The following is a 17099-nucleotide window of genomic DNA, read 5'->3' as shown; positions in this document are numbered from 1 at the left end:
CCTGGAAGAAACTTTGAAATAACTTACTTCTGCTTACTCAGCCCTTCAGCCCTATTCTGTCCATAAAGCCAACTTCCTCTGCTCCGCACATAGGAGCTCTTATTCTGTCTCATGGAACAGGATGCTGCCCTGATTCATAAATAGTAAATAAAAGCCAATTAGAGTTGTAAACTAAGTTTGTGTTAACTGTGGATGTTCTAAAAAAACGACCTGCACTATAGTAAAGGCCACTGAGTCCATTTTAATGGTCACCTTGTCACCGTGTAAAAGCTTATGTAAACCGGTGCACCCAGCTCCCAGCCCCTCAATGCTGCAGACCCTGCCCGCCAAGGGGAGACCTCCGAGTCAGAGGCCACTCCAGCTACTTCTCCCGAGAGAAATACTGTAAGCCTCCTTCGTACGACTCTCAGGGACAGGCACCCGTAGCAGTTAAAAAGCAAGTAAACAAACACAAATGCCTCAACTCCATCCCGCAGCACCTGGGTCCCGAATCTCGTTCCCGCCCTCCCGGCCCTTCGGGAGCCTGAGGGGGCGTGGCCGCGGGCTCAGCGCCCACGTGACCGCGGAGAGCAGCGCGCCGCCGGGTCGCGCGATCCGCCGTCATATCAGCTTATGCCGCCGGCCCCTGATTGGCTGGCCGCGCCAATTACCCCGCGCGTGAACCCTCGCTCCGCCCCGCGCCGCTCCCCCCTGTGCGGCCCTGCCCGGCGCACTCGCTGACTGTAACCCTGGTAGCTCGGCGAACCGAGACGCCTAGAGCAGCCGAGGACCCTGCCAGGAAGACGCCGCGGGCGGACCGGGAAGGAGGGGGAATACCTCTGAACCGCGGGGCCGGTGAGGCGGAAGGCGAGCGGAAGAAAAGGTGAGGGAGAGAAATTTGGCAGAGGTCGCCCGCCTGGGGGACCAGGGGGCGCGCCGGGCCCTTCTGTTTTCAGCGCGCCGCGGGCGTTTCTCGAATGCTTTCCCTACATGCCGGACGGTAGACAAGTGCTGGGAGCGCAGCAGAGAAGACAACCCTGCTCCAGCGGTGACCCATGGGCGAGTCTGGCAGGTGGCCGGACATCCTTACCACAGGCTGCGAGGGCTGTGCCAGGGCGAGCGCGGGGCGTTGGGGATGCGCGCTGGCCTGGGCCGGCCGAGGGCTGCGGGGACCTCCGGCGGAGGTCCTGTCATTGGCGAGAGGAGGCATTCAGGGTCGATGCGGGCCCTGGACGCGGGAGAAGCCGACTTGTAGGGGCCTGAAGAAAATGCAGTGTTTGACGTTGGCCAGTGCAGAGCTCTTATCCCAGGCAAACCTGGCAGCCAAACACTAATGCTTTACTTTTTCCTTCATTCTTCGAGAGTTTTTTTTTTTTTTTTAAGGGGCAGAGGAATTAGGCTGAAGAACTGGTCAGAGTTGTAACTCCAGTGGCAGTGCAAGCCTAATTAGGGTGGAAGAACAACAGTTTAGGGTTTGAGCAGACTAGAAGAGAATGGGGAATAACCTATCACTTTAGCATTGTAGAAGAAAACTCGCGCACACTGCCATCCGTGTGTTGGCAGCAGAGGTGATTTGGAGGTGGTATAGGGTGAAGAAAACATTGCCTCAATCAATAAAGAGTCCAGACTGGAAAGTTTGTGGCAGCCTGGGATTTTTAGCCAAAACCTTTAATGTGATTACTTATGTTTATATCCCTATCATTTTTAAGTTTTAATGATACCTATTGATAATAAACACATGACCCCTGATCATTTATAGAGTGCTAATTTACCATTCATCATGTAATGTAATTGGGATGAAATTCCCATCTGCACATAAAACTTCTTGAGAAATAACAATGTAGCAAAGAGAACAGGCTCTGGAATGTACATCACAGAGGTTACTTGTTACTGAACAAGTTATTTAAACACCCTGACCTCAGTTTCCCTATCTGTAAAGTAGGAATTATAGAAGTACTCTACTGCAGTTGTGAGAATTAGATAAGGTTATAGACAAAAAGAGCTTAAAATAATATTTGGTTCTCAGTAAATGTTAACTATTGTCTATACTTTTTATGTGAAGCAAAAAGTTAATGATAGACTGAGCCATTCAAAGCCCAATATTGTTCTATTGATAACCGTATTTTAAGAAAAGGTTTCTTTATTTCTGCAAAGATAAAATAATGTCTACTATCAGCTTCTGTTTGAAGCAGGGGTATGTAAGGTCTCTGGAGCCTCTTAATTCAGAATTATAACCTTAAAATTGCATGCAGAATTATTTAAGTTTGTAGTTTTTGTTTGTTTGTTTTTGTTTTTGAGCCAGCGTCTCACCCTGGGTAAAGTGCTGTGGTGTCATAGCTCACAGCAACATCAAAGTCTTGGGCTCAAGTGATTCTCTTTCCTACACCTCCCGAGTAGCTGGGACTACAGATGCCCACTACAGTGCCCAGCTAAGTTTTGGGAAAGGGGTCTCTCGCTCTTCCTCTGGCTGGTCTTGAACTCCAAGCTCAAGCATTCCACCCGCCTCGGCCTCCCAGAGCGCTAGTGTAGAATTGTTTAAAATTAAGTTATTGATGAGTGGAGGTAGTGGTAAAGAGGCCGTGGAACTTGGTGAAAGTCCATGGACTTTGCCCCCAGACTATGTGTGTTTGAATCCTGCTCCAGTGTTTATTTATTTTATGATTGGACAAGTTACTTAAATTTTCTGGGCCTACGTTCTTCTGTAAAATAAGAATAATACTAGTACCTAACTCTTGGAGTTTCTTCAAAGGGTTGAGTGAGTTAATATATGCAAAATATTTATAGGACCTAGTATGTAGTAAATGTTAGCTACTGCCAATTATTTTTCAAAGGAGAGTTAAAAGGCACTTTTTTGTCTTATGTGACATTAGTTTCGACTCATTTTCAGCTCCCTTAATAATAATAACAGCTCTTATTTATTACCTTGTGTGTGTCAGTTAGGGTCTCTAAACTTTACAACAGTCCTATACTGTAGACGCGTTATCTCCATTTTACAGATGGGGGTTTTTGAATATCAACTTACCTCGAACTTTAATTGCAAGGTTGAGATGATATTATTGATTTCAGAAGATTTTATGTATTGGATACTAGAAATTACAGCTCTAAAATTCTACACTTAAAACAGATTTAATTTCAGTGTCTAAGCTGCCTTTATGTTGACTCTTCCTTTCCAGGCACTGGTTTACTGTTAAAGCAATAATGTGCAGGAAATAGGCCAATTAACACAATTAGCAAGGTCTTCAGGTAAAAGCAACATTGAAGAGGTTTTTTTTGCTGTTTTTGGCTGGGGCTGGGTTTGAACCCACCACCCCTGGCATATGGGGCTGGCGCCCTACTCCTTTGAGCCACAGGTGCCGCCCCATTGAAGAGCTTTTTTAAGTTAGAGAATGATTAAGGTTTTTGCTTATATCTGATGTTTAAGATTGAATGCAGAAGATTCCCAGGTAGTGTTTAAATCTTTTTTGCTGTATCTGAGAACTTACTGAATTAAGGATGTGTAGTAGCACTGTAGGTAACACGCAGATTAGTCTGTCAACTCTTCGCAACCTTTAGTGGGGTGCGGCATCCTTTCCAATTACTAAATGTGTAGCGAACTTCTGCTACGTTGCCTCCTTGACAATCTTCATCCTTATGACTCCAACTACTGCCCGTATGCAAGGCTTGCTTTTTTTTTTTTTTTTGAGACGGAGCCTCAAGCTGTCCCCCTGGGTAGAGTGCCATGGCATTACAGCTCACAGCAACCTCCAACTCCTGGGCTCAAGCGAGTCTCCTGCCTCCACCTCCCAAGTAGCTGGGACTACAGGCGCCCGCCACAACGCCCGGCTATTTTTTTTTTTTTGGTTGCAGCCGTCATTGTTGTTTGGCGGGTCCGGGCTGGGGATTCGAACCTGCCACCTTAGGTGTACGTGGCTGGCGCCTTAGCCGGTTGAGCTATAGGCGCCGAGCCAAGGCTTGCTTTTGAATTTCAGATTCATATTTACATGTGGCCTACTTCTTGTGCCTGGGAACCCAGTTGAGCCACAGGTAATTAGATTTTAAGATCCAAACGTAACCACTCCAGTCCTGCCCTACTAGTGTCTATGTACCAGCTGTGCCAGTATCCCTATAGCAGTTATAATGACACCACTATCCACTGAGACAAGCTACAATCTCAGTCATCCTAGATTTTTACTTATTCACATTTCAGCATCTGTAGGTTAGTCACGTCCTGTGGATTTATTTTTTCCTGGATGAATCTCTGATGAATATGACTGTTCCCACTGCTGCTGCCTGAGATTAGGCTGTCATTGTCTCTGGGTGTGTCTACCACAGGAGCCACCAGATGAGACTCCCTGCTTCTCATAGGTATTCCTTATTTCTAATGGAATACTTTTTATGGAATATGGATCTAAGTATCCGTTTTTCCTGATCAAAAATCTTTAGTGTTTTTCCCCATTGTGTGTGTGAGAAAGAAAAGTCTAACCACTCCAGTCCTACCCTACTAGTGTCTATGTACCAGCTGGCAGATCCTTTCATAGTCTTAACACCAGCCTCCTCTCATCAGGTTCACCCCCTCACAAGTTTTCCCTCTGCCTAATGCTTACCACACTGTCTCCTGGCCACCAGCCGCACATAGCAAGTTGTGAACGTGCCACGACTTATGCTTTGCAGTTGCCACTTCCATTTGGAATGGCTAACTCTGACCTTTTCTTTCTGGACGTGTCCTTCAAAACCCAAACCTAATGTCATATTCACTAAGGAGCCTTTTACTGGAAGCTGAGGTAGTTGTGTTGTCTTCCGATTTCATAGAATTTGCATATACATCTTTATTACAGCACTTGTCACATTGATGTAACTTATTGTGTAGTTGCTTTAGCTTTCAAACTGATTTACAGTATATATTTTTTTAAAATCTTTGTATGCTCAGTACCTAGTGTAGTGCTTAACACTAAACAAATTACTATTTGAATGCATTAACCATGGCATATATGATAAGGGATATATGTTACTATATGGTATTTAGTGTTAATTAAATTTTTCTTTTCCCCGACAGCAAGAAAATGTTTATAACTCGTATCATAAGCAAAGGGCTAAACTCCCTAATGAGTAAGGAGCTTCTAGAATTTGACTTTTATCAAGAGACTAAGCCAGATGAGAAAATGGGCAAAGGATAAAAACAGATAAACACAGAAAAGTATAAATTACTCTAAACATATGAAATGCTCACCTTCATTCGTAATACACATTAAGTATACACCAGGATATACTTTCTTTCCTATTAGATTATTGCCTATCCTTTGTTGGTAAGATTGTACAGAAATAGGTACTATCCTCCATTGTTTGAGGACGTACAAAGGAATACAACCCCTAAGGACAGCAATTCTCATTATCTATCAAAGGTAGAAATGCAGTAACTTATTGCTCATTGACGTAGCTCTTCTGCTTGTAGATGTTAACCCAATGCAAATTAGTCATTGTAGTACTATTGGTAATAGCAAAAGATTAGAATTTATCTAAAGATTTAACGTGTGTGTTAAATAAACAACAGTGAAGCTACACAAAGGCACTCGGGTTCATAGTCCCTTAGCCACAATCCGGGAGTCTGGAAGGGCCTGGAAACCAAACTGTTGTTTTGTTTTTGTTCTAAGTTCAGTGCTTAAACTTATTTGATGACAGATGCCGACTCACCTGATACAGTGCCCACACTGTGTCTTGGTGTGCTTACTAGGCATTCCTGCCTGTTTGCTGGTACTGGTGTTGTTGTTGTTTTATTACTTTGGGTTTAATTGCATGTGAAAATATCACAAATAGCTTACGATAACCTACCGGAAAACAGTGAACAAGAATGGAACATCTGTCATTAGTTACAGCACAGAATATGAAATTGTCGTGGGAGCTTGTGCCTGGAGTGTCTGTGTGACATCTTGCTGAAGGAGACAGCACAGGAACTGCCACCATATGTGAGATCATTTGATCTCTGGTAGTTCTCAAAGGTTTTGTTTATTTCACCTTAGAGCTTGTGCAGTATGATTAGATTACTCTTGTCCCTAGTCTGTGTGTCAAGAAGAATCATAGTTTAATATCATAGCTGCTGGAGGCACTGTTATCAGTTGGCCCTAATAAGAGCCTGACCAAAAGTAATAAAAGAAAACAGAAGACTCAGACGTCCATAGGAGGCTTTGAAAAGCTCTCAGATTTTCCTGGGATTCTAGAATGATCCCGAGAAGCAGGGCTGTGTCCATAACCAAGAAAGATGAGAGAAGGTGCTGACTCTAATCTTTAGTTGACCTTGAGGGTTTGTGCAAGCAAAACGCAAAGGTTGGGCAAGAGTTGTAGCCTGTCCACAGAAGTATTGAAAACGGCCCAACACACAGCACCTCTCAAAGGATAGGAGACTGAACCGGTTCAAGGCATTTAAGAAAAGTTTTCCAGTCATTAGTAAAAGACTTCAGTAGCTGCACATAACAAAGGGTACAGGGATTATACAGTTGTCCAGGAAAGTCAGTTCAATGCACAGTGAATCCCCAGGGCAGAGGGTGGGACATACAGAGGATCTGATTTCCAGAGTTACTACATCATAGTATTTAAAGTGTTCACTTTTTCACAAAAAAATTATAAAACACAAAGAAACAAAATATGGCCCAAACACACAAAAAGGCAATGAATAGAAACTGTCCCTGAGAAAGCCCAGATGTTGGACTTACTGGACAAAGGCCCTAAGTCACGTACTGTAAACATGTTAAAAGAGCTGAAGAACAGTGTGTGAAAATAGCTAAAAGAAAGTTATGTGAACCGTTTCCCACCAAGTAGAGAATATCAATGAAGTGATAGAAATTATGAAAATAACTAAAATTTAAAATTGACTGTTTAGCTTAACAGCAGATAGAAGCTGACAGAACACAGAATTAAGAACCTGAATATAGGTCATTTGAGAGTCTATAGTCAGGAATAGAGAGAAAAGGGAATGAAGAAGAATGAGCAGAGCCCCAGAGGTTTGCTGGACACCATTGAGCATACCAGCATAAGCAGAATGGGAGCCCCAGAAGGAGAAGAGAAAAATGTGTTGAGGATGCACATTAATAAGTAGGGGCCCCAAACTGTCTGAATTTGATGAAAAACATTAAACTGCACATCCAAAGAGCTCAACAGTAGGGGACGATGTTTCTCTTTGTGGTAGTGAAAGGTTCTGAAACTCAACAGTGGGAGTGATTACATAGCTCTGAGAATAAGCTGAAAAACTAGTGAATCCTAATCTTTAAAGTGGTGAATTTGATGGTATGTGAATTGTACCTCTAAAGATTATTTAATTAAAAACACAAAAAGGAGGATGTTCTTTACGTAGTACAGATGGAAAGATCTCCAAGATACATATTAAGTAAAAGAAGAAGGGGACTTCACCATGTACAGAGCAAGCCAGGTTTGTAAGGAAAGAGGGAAAGAAAACTTTGTAGTTGTCTGATCTGACATTACGAAAAGACTGCAGGATTCACAAGAAACTGACAAATATGGTCACCCAGAGAGCTGGAGTGAGATGACAATTGTATTTATAGATTTGTGGGTGAAAGCAAAACTTCTCCTTAGTCTTTTTATATCAGTTTCTCATATTGAACTATTATGATTTTATTTCATTCCTTTTTCTTTTTTTGAGATGGAGTCTCACTTTGTTGCCCTGGGTAGAGTAATGCTGTGGTGTCATAGCTCACAGCAGCCTCAAACTCCTGGGTTCAAGTGATCCTTGCCTCCCCCCAGTAGGGAGTAGGTGAGACTAAGGCACCCGCCATAACACCCGACTGTTTTTTAGAGACAGGGTTTCGCTCTTGCTCAGGCTGGTCTGGAACTCCTAAGTTCAAACAATTCACCCACCTTGGCCTCCCAGAGTGCTAAGAACCATGGGAGTTTATAAGGTGACTTTCTAAATTCCTATGGCGATTTAGTGTTATGTGTGGGGGGGGACTCTGGGGGAATCTAGTGGAGGAAATAGGCTACAAATAAATCAGTAAGTATTTCCAGAATTTTCCTTTCCTATGAGCTATTTTATTTCATAAGTTGATATTTACTTACACAGCTCAATATGTAGGAGATAAAGGCCATTTGAATTCCCGAAGTCTATTGAGAATAGGCAGCTTGCAGACTGGTTTTTTGTTGGTGGTGTTTAAAAATCTCAATTACAAATGAGAGTATCTTATAACTTAGATGCTGAACACATTTTCCTCTGCAAACAGTTCAACAAAGAGTGAGTGAGAAGATCATAAATGATAGATTCCACGGTCAGATCAAAAAAGCTGCCTGTAATGTCACTGGACTATACTTTAACAGGACCATCATGAGTATAGAACAGACTTAACTATTTTTTTTTTTAATTGACTGAAGTTTTTTAAAGTTGAAGCATCTGGAACAGGAGTTGGCAAACTTTCTGTAAAGGGCCAGATAGTAAATATCTTTGGCTTTGTTGGCAATGACTCCACCCTTCTTTTGTGGTAGAAAAGCAGCCACAGACAATGTCACTATCTGTGTTCCAATAAAGCTTTTTTACACAAACAGGCTGAGTTTGGCCTGTGGGCTGCAGTTTGCCAACTCCTGATCTAGAATATTGATCGGGGAGAGAGAAATAAATCTGTTCTAGTTCTTAATTCCAAGAATTCTTCTTGGAGGCTGAGTGCGGTGGCTCACACCTATAGTCCTAGCACTTTGGGAGACTGGACGTAGGTGGATTGCCTGAGCTGGGAAGTTTGAGACCAGACTGAGCAAGAGTGAGACCCTGTCTCTAAAAATAGGCAGGTGTTGTTACATATGCCTATAGTCCCAGTTATTCAGGAGGCTGGGGCAAGAGGATCACTTGAGCCCAAGAGTTTGAGGTTGCTGTGAACTGTGATGCCATGGTGTTCTACTGAGAGCAACAAAGTGAGACTCTGTCTTTAAAAAAAAAAGAAAATACATCTTGGTTCAGTATACTAGCTATACCTGTAATCCTAGCATTCTGGGAGACTGAGTTGGGAGGACCTCTTGTGCTTAGGAGTTTGAGACCAGAGCAAGCCCAAGACCTATCTCTACTGAAAATAGAAAAAATAAGCCAGGAGTGTTGGTACACATCTTTAGCCCCAGCTACATAGGAGGTTGATGCAGAAGGATCACTGGAGTCTGGGAGTTTGAGGTTGTTGTTAGCTATGATGATGCCACCACACTCCAGCCTGGGCAACAGAGCTAGACCCTATCTCTATTTAAAACAAGAGAATACTTCCACTTTTGTTCAGGGAGTGTCATAAGAACCAGTAGTCCCTGATTTCTGTGATTGTGTTGGCAGCATTGACACCTTTTAGAGTTTATCTTCTTTTATCTTAGTTTGTGTCTGAAATGAAAATCTTGAAATCTGAGTCCTTGAAGGAGAGAAATGGAGCTGAAACTTGAAGCACTAAAATGCACATAGGTCTGGGCTTAGTAGCTTGATGACCTTAGAAAAAAGTGTTCTGGCCTCAGTTTCTCTAACTGAGCTTTAGTGTCCCTGTACAGGATATGAGGAGATTGGACTCGACATGGTATTTAAGTTGCTTCTGGCTTTAAAGACGGCATTCAGAGGATTCTGGTAGCAAGCGACTTCTACCACATCTGATTGTTCTTAAATCAGGAACTTAGATATATTTTCTAAAAAATTTTTGCTTACTAAATTGTAGAGATGGTAAAGTGACTGTTAAATGTGTTTATCTTTTAGGGGCTAAGATGGATCTTGTACTCAGTGTTGCTGATTATTATTTTTTTACGCCATACATATATCCAGCCACGTGGCCAGAGGATGACATCTTCCGACAAACTATCAGTCTCCTGATTGTAACAAATATTGGTGCTTATATCCTTTATTTCGTCTGTGCAACACTGAGCTATTATTTTGTCTATGATCATTCATTAATGAAACATCCACAATTTTTAAAGGTAAGAGATTTTCTTACCTATTTTCTAACTATTGTTATAGTAAAAAAAGCTGTGAGATTTTCAAATTAAACTAGTTATACATAATGATTTATTTTTTTTATTTTTTTTTTTATTTTTTTTGCAGTTTTTGGCCAGGGCTGGGTTTGAACCCACCACGTCTGGCATACGGGGCCTGTGCCCTACTCCTTTGAGCCACAGGCGCCGCCCTAATAATTAAATTTTTTTGAGACTAGCCGCAAATGAGTTAGATATTTTTGTGAGTACTAATCCCTCTCTCCTTCCCTTAACTTAAACAAATTTTTTTTTGTAGTTTTTGGCCAGGGCCAGGTTTGAACCTTCTACCTCTGGTATATGGGGCCTGCGCCCTACTCCTTGAGCCACAGGCACCGCCCACAAATCTAGCTTTTTTTAAAAACCCATAAATCTGGCTCGGCGCCTATAGCTCAACCGGCTAAGGCGCCAGCCACGTACACCTAAGGTGACGGGTTCGAATCCCCAGCCCGGACCCGCCAAACAACAATGACGGCTGCAACCAAAAAATGGCCGGGCGTTGTGGCGGGCGCCTGTGGTCCCAGCTACTTGGGAGGCGGAGGCAGGAGACTTGAGCCCAGGAGTTGGAGGTTGCTGTGAGCTGTAATGCCACGGCACTCTACCCAGGGGGACAGCTTGAGGCTCTGTCTCAAAAAAAAAAAAAAAATAAAAGAAAAACCCATAAATCTAGTATCTTATCTTACTAGGTACATAGAAGAGAACATCTATGCTGATATTGAATAAATTACACATTTATGTAATTATTTTTAATCTGTGACTTTTACAAACTGAAATATGTTTTTACCGTGTTTTGGATTTTTTCTAGTCAGGAGATTCAAACTCAATTGTAGAGTGGTTTAGATATTATGTTTTCATTTCAGTTATTCATATTTGTTACTTTAAGGACCGATCAGTCACCAAAAATAGGATGAGGATGGAAGTTAATTATGAAAGAAATGATTATTCCATCATAGAAGTTTTGAAGAAAGATCTTGTGGGAAGGAGAAAATACTTCAGAATTTAACATTTATTTCATTTGCTCAGTACAAAAGGAATGTCTTTTTTACACGTCCATGTATTAAAATTTTAATATGAACTGTTTGGAGGGAAGCTCTTTCATATAAAAGAGATTTTAAAAATCCAGTTCCAAACAAGTTTATGCTAGTTTTCTGCAACATACATTTTGTGATTTTTAAGGATTGGAAATTTCATTTTCAGAATCAAGTCTCTCGAGAGATTAAGTATACTATCCAGGCCTTGCCGTGGATGAGTATTCCTACTGTGGCCCTGTTCTTGCTGGAGTTGAGAGGTTACAGCAAGTTGTATGATGACGTAGGAGAGTTTCCAAGTGGTAAGTAAGCGCCATAAATGGCAACAAAAGTGGTCTGGGTTTCTGTAAAGAACCAAATGTCCAAATGTGCCTCTTTTTTCTTTCATTTCTTCTCTTCTCTTTGCTTTTCTTTATTTTTTATTTTTTAATTTTTTTGAGACAAAGTCTCACTCTGTCTCCCTGGGTAGAGTGCCATGGTGTCGTAGCTCATAGCAACCTCAAACTCTTGGGCTCGAGCAATCCCCTTGCCTTGGCCTCTCGAGTAGCTGGGAGTATAGGCACCCGCCACAACAGCTGGCTATTTGTAGAGATGGGGTCTTGCTCTAGCTCAGGCAGGTCTTGACCTCCTGAGCTCAGGCAATCCACCCACATCGGCCTCTCCGAGTACCAGGATTACAGGCATGAGCCTCTGTGAGTCTGGCCCTTTTTTCTTCTTTTAAAATAATTGCATATTATTCTGATTTTTAAAAAGTGGTCTATTTCCTGTGTTCATGTCTTGTCACTTCTATACCTTTCTTTAGTTTTGTTTGTGAATTTTAAGTCTGTTGTACATGAGGTGGTGCCTGAAGGAAGACTGGAGTGATTGGCTCTACGGCCCAGCATTTTTCTCTTTTTGTTACTGAACTGAAACTTCTAAAACTAATAACAGCAACTTGAATAGTACAGGTAATTGTTGAAAATCAGAAAATAAAGATTAAAAAAAATTCTCATCCTGCTACTTAGAAACCGTGAATCTTTTGGTTTATATCCTTCCTTTTTCTATGCCTGTGGACTTCACTGTTTACACAAATGAAGTCCTGCTGTGCAGACTGATTTGGATTCTGGGGTTTTTTTCTCTCGGCAAAAGAGAGAAATATGAATATGCCCATATTTTCATGTCAGCAAATATTGATGTTATGTAATAGTCACAGCTTTTTATTTTGTGGACATCCATAATTTTGGGGAAAGATCCCTAAATGTTAGACCTTCAGGTTGTTAGAATCATTTTTTCTGTGATAAACAGTCCTGCACTGACTACATCCTTGTAAATTGAATTTTAAGATACAGTTTTAGTATCTAGTATATAAAGTAAGAGTCATGGTACTTATTCAGTGTTAATATGTGCTAGTGACAGTGTTAAACTCTACCCATGTGTCAGTCCAGCTTGTCTACAACAGTTCTATGAGGTAGGTATTATTACTATGCCACTTTGATAGGTAAGTAAATGCAGCATACTTACCTCAGTAACAAATTGGATCTATGACTTGAGTGATCTCAGGTTTACCGGCACCAATACCCAGGAAGGAACAAAAAATTATATATTAGGGTGATGAATTAGCTGGGCCTTGAAAAGTAGGTAGGATTATGAGTAAAACTAAGGGGAGGGAGGGCATTCTAGAGTCTTGGAAAAGTAGGAGGAGAGGTACAGAGGCAAGAGCTCCAAGCCATGGGGGGAACATTGAGTATCCAGCTCAGTTAGAGCTGAAGTACAGAATGGTGAGGTTGGAAGTAGCAGAATGGGGTGAGTTATGGAGTGAATACTAGGCTTAAGGTATTAGTGGAAAATAAAGTTTTAAGCAGGGAGAGAATATGTCAAGATACATTTTAGGAAGAGTAACATGAAGGAAATGACCTCAGTAATTTAAATAGTAAAGATGTCTTCAGAGTATCCTCTTCTGTCTCATCACCCTCTTTATAGGTTAATTAAAAAATACCCACCCGTGGCTCAGTGAGTAGGGTGTTGGCCCCATGTGCCGGAGGTGGTGGGTTCAAACCCAGCCCCAGCCAAAAACTGCAAAAAAAAAGTCCACTCTAATCCTGGGAGCCCAATTTTGATGATTCTGTTTGCTGTTGTCTCTTCTAGGCTGGTTCCAGCTCGTGGTCAGCGTGGTGTCTTTCCTCTTTTTCACTGACATGCTGATCTACTGGATTCACAGAGGCCTTCATCACAGGCTGGTATACAAGGTAGGGTCGTTTGTAGGGGAACAAAAAAATACTACACAGTTCAGCAACATCTGATTATAAATTCTCTTCTCCATTTCCAAGAATTTCCTCTCACTATATTAAAGGCCAAAGTAGACATAGGCATGACAGGTATTATTAGGTTCATTTTGGCCATATTCTTTCTACATCTGCCTTAAAAAAGAAAGGCAGTTTATAAAGTGATTTTGCTAATTTCAAAAGGGTTTTCTAGTTAGGTGATTTCCCCCACATGAGTATGGAAAGCTGAGTTGAATGTTGTACCGGGTAAAGTTTTGTGGTGCTTTACAAGGGTACATGTGAAATTTACTAGGAGTAGAATATAAATGTCTTAACACAATAACTAAGGAAATGCCGTGAGGGCTGTTAACCAGCTGGATGAAAATATTTCAGATTGTATATAAAGCCAGCACATTGTACCCCATGATGGCATTAATGTACCTAGCTATGATTTAATTTAAAAAAAAAAAGTTTTGGGCGATGCCTATGGCTCAAGGAGTAGAGCACCAGCCCCATATACCAGGGATCGCAGGTTCAATCCTAACCCTGGCCAAAACTGCAAAAAAATAAAAGTTCTGTGGTGCTAACTGTGTCCTTTTTTCCTGTAGCGCATCCATAAACCTCATCATATTTGGAAGATTCCTACTCCATTTGCAAGTCATGCTTTTCACCCTGTGGACGGCTTCATGCAAGGTCTCCCTTACCACATATACCCTTTTATTTTCCCATTACATAAGGTGGTTTATTTAGCTTTGTATGTCTTGGTGAATATCTGGACAATTTCCATTCATGATGGTGATTTCCGTGTCCCCCAGATCTTAATGCCATTTATTAACGGCTCAGCTCATCACACAGACCACCACATATTCTTTGACTGCAACTATGGACAGTATTTCACCCTGTGGGATAGAATTGGAGGCTCATTCAAAACTCCTTCCTCCTTTGAGGGAAAGGGACCCCTTAGTTATGTGAAGAAGGTGATGGAAGAGAAGGGCAACAGCCACGCAGACAAGGATTGTAAAAATGAAAAATTACTCAATGGAGAATTTATGAAGACTGAGTAGATTATTGCCCAATTCTTCTTAAATGTTTTTAATAAGGAAAAACACTCTGTGTACAGCCAAGATACATAGCATTGATATCATTTGAAAATCAGCCTTTTGAGTACTGCTGAGGAATGATTGTTAATGTAATAAGAAGATGAAGTGAATACCAACATTTTAATCGTGTGCTTAAAACACCAGATATTTATCCCAGGGACAACTTGTGTTTTCTAGCCAGCATATCTGTTTGTACAACCTCAACAGCAATTTTAAATAAAATAGAGAACAAGTTATTAAGGATACTGGGATTTATCCTTTTGCCTTAATCCATCCACATTCATTAGGAAAAATTTATTGTGCTGAATAACACCAAGACTAAGAACCATAACCAAGAAATGCTAATATAAGATCGTTCCTTGTTTCTGGAATGGTTAATTCTTCAGTATTGGCAGGATGATGACTGTTCATAGTGCTTTGGAAGTGGAAACATCAGTGTGAAAACAACTTGGATGTATTAGCCATGTAAATGACCTAATGGATAGCAGGTGTCTGAAGACTCTGATCTACACTTAGGAGGCTCATTCTTGAGATATTATCAAATACTACATTTTACTGATGAATAAGTAAATTAGAATTGGAAAAATATCAATACTACCATGAGTTAGTACACATCTGGGTTTATGTAACTGAAGGTTTTGATGGTTATTGTTTGAAACCATGATTTAATAATTATAAGAATATGTGATCCTGCGTATATTTAGGAAGAGAAATTTGAGGCCCAGGTAATATATTTGGTACTTCTGATTTTTTAATTAATGCACTGCACTTTTGATGTATCAAAGTTACAAGCCTGTAATGTTTTTATAACAGGAAATAATTGTCAAATATTTGGACTGCTCACTGAAGATTTGTTTTGAAATCTTGTTCTCCTTCCCTTTTCCCCACTTCCTCTGCATAAAGATTTAACAAATACTTCCCTGAAGAAATTCGTGTTATAAATATATTGGGGAAATGTGGTTTGTAAAGGCATTCTATAAGCTATTTATGTAAAATAAAATTTGATCATTACTGTTATTAAACTATACCAGTTCAATACTGTAATAGCACAAAGTATTCTCTGCACAGATTTTTTTTTTTTTTTGCCAAATTGCACCCACAGAAATGATGTGACTGTTATGTTTTAGAACATCACCAGATAACCAATGTCAAGGAGAGGAAGAAGCAGAGTATCACGTTCTTTTTATATTTTACATTTTTATTAGATTTGACTGTTTTAGCAAGAAACCCGTCATCAAACTTAATGCCCAAGATCTAGAAGAAAATGTATTTTCTCTTTGAGTTATTGTTACATAGTGTCTTACTTAACTGTACCTGTTAGTATTTTCTAACAGATAAATTCAGTTGAGTGCTTTCCACTAATTCCCCCCTGCCTAGTACTCTATTTTGCCCATGAAAAACAGGAAGATTAAGGAGAAGTAAACTTTGTTTCCTAATAATAACTGCTAATATTTACTGAGTGTTTCTTCTTTGCCAGGAAAGTAGGCAAACTTTAACATGAAAAAAACTAAGACCCAGAGAGGTTAACTATTCCAAGGTTTGTTTCTCTCTCCTGTGAAGTCCACTGTGGACACTTGTGGTCAGGGGGCAGCTGTCCGTGTTGTTGTTCTGTGACCCGTCGTGGGGTTCTGCCTTTCAGTCCTCGAGCCCTCTTTGTTGGAGGAACACATAGCGAAAGAAGGAAAAGATGGTGCATGGATCATTGTTGCGGTTCAGGCCTGGAAGTGGTACATTATACCTCCTGTCCACAGTCCAGGTAAAACTCAGTCATCTGGCCTACCTAATGGGGAGATTCTGGGAAGTGTGTTTAGCTGTGTGTCTGGGAGTAGAGGACACATTCTCTTGAACAGCAAGCCACTTGGCCACTTGGCCACATCCATGTAGTTTATTCCCCTCTTCTGGAGGACAATGAAGGAAATAAAGATGTTGTGATGGTGAATTAGCTGCAGAGTATTTCAAGTTATCCACACGCTGGTTGTCTTAGTGCTTTTAACGTCACAGCTCCAATGTGAGTGTTCAGGTTTCCTCCACATTCTTGTTCCTGTGTAGCTAATAAAGAAGAAAGGACATAAATTGGAGGGGGAGGCTTCCTCAAAAGCGTCAGGAATTAGTCTCTGCCCTCTCAGCCTTCTCCGATTCTGGTCATCTGAAGCAGTGTTGTGTTGAGTAATCCCAACATTATTTTATAACAACTACCACATTCTCTGTTCTCTATTAGGGGAATTCAGAGAATATTCACGGAAGTGAGGATCTAAATTCCCTTCTGCAGGTGACTTTGAAACCTTTTATAGTTATGGGACAGAAGGTGAAGAGCAGTAGAAATTGGGAAGATGGTGCAGGAACATGTTTTAAAAACCTGGGGTTACTTCGCATCTGCGTCTTTCTTCCTGTCTCTAAGACTGAATGCTATGAACTTGCTACTTCTCATCCCCCTGTATCTTGTTTCTTTTTTTCTCATCTTTAAGTCAGGGACAGATGTGAAAGGGAATTATGAGCTCTGTTTTTGACACATGGAGTTTGCAGTGCAGATGGATAACATAGAGATGATGTCTGGGAGGAGGATGGAAACCAGAGAGATAACGCAAAACGAAGAGATTTGGGATTAAACCAGACAGAAGAAAAGTTGTTTGAAATCATGATGTTGCCACAGAGAGCATAGAAAAAAAAAATACCCAAAGAAAGTAACCAACTGGAGAGCTGCTGTGGTCTGAATATGTCTCCTAAAATCCTATATTAAAATCTGATTGCCTCTGTGATAGCATTAAGAGGCAGAGCCTTTGGGACGTGATTAAGTCATG

The 17099-nt window shown here is 41.0% G+C and overlaps 1 protein-coding gene across 4 annotated transcripts in view; it reads left to right on the top strand.

Annotated features, from left to right (window-relative positions):
• Positions 1-16240, top strand: part of TECTA (tectorin alpha) — a 147701-nt gene extending 131461 nt beyond the window's left edge. For 3 of the 4 annotated variants that reach the window (XM_023517294.1, XM_023517296.1, XM_023517297.1), the window contains 4 exons: positions 9665-9882; positions 11131-11263; positions 13086-13186; positions 13810-16240. In XM_023517294.1, the coding sequence (XP_023373062.1) occupies positions 9665-9882; positions 11131-11263; positions 13086-13186; positions 13810-14265 (908 nt within the window). In that variant the 3' untranslated portion in view covers positions 14266-16240. Of the gene's footprint in view, positions 1-728; positions 863-9664; positions 9883-11130; positions 11264-13085; positions 13187-13809 lie in introns of those variants that run through there. The other variant, XM_003796799.3, reaches the window with a different exon arrangement.
• The last annotated feature ends 859 nt before the right edge of the window (positions 16241-17099 follow it).

The sequence above is a fragment of the Otolemur garnettii genome, unplaced genomic scaffold, assembly GCF_000181295.1.
Source record: "Otolemur garnettii isolate 467f Iridium unplaced genomic scaffold, OtoGar3 scaffold00108, whole genome shotgun sequence".
NCBI classification, from domain to species: Eukaryota; Metazoa; Chordata; class Mammalia; order Primates; family Galagidae; genus Otolemur; species Otolemur garnettii.
Note: the sequence above shows the minus strand (reverse complement) of the source record. Positions and strands in the feature narration are given on the sequence as shown.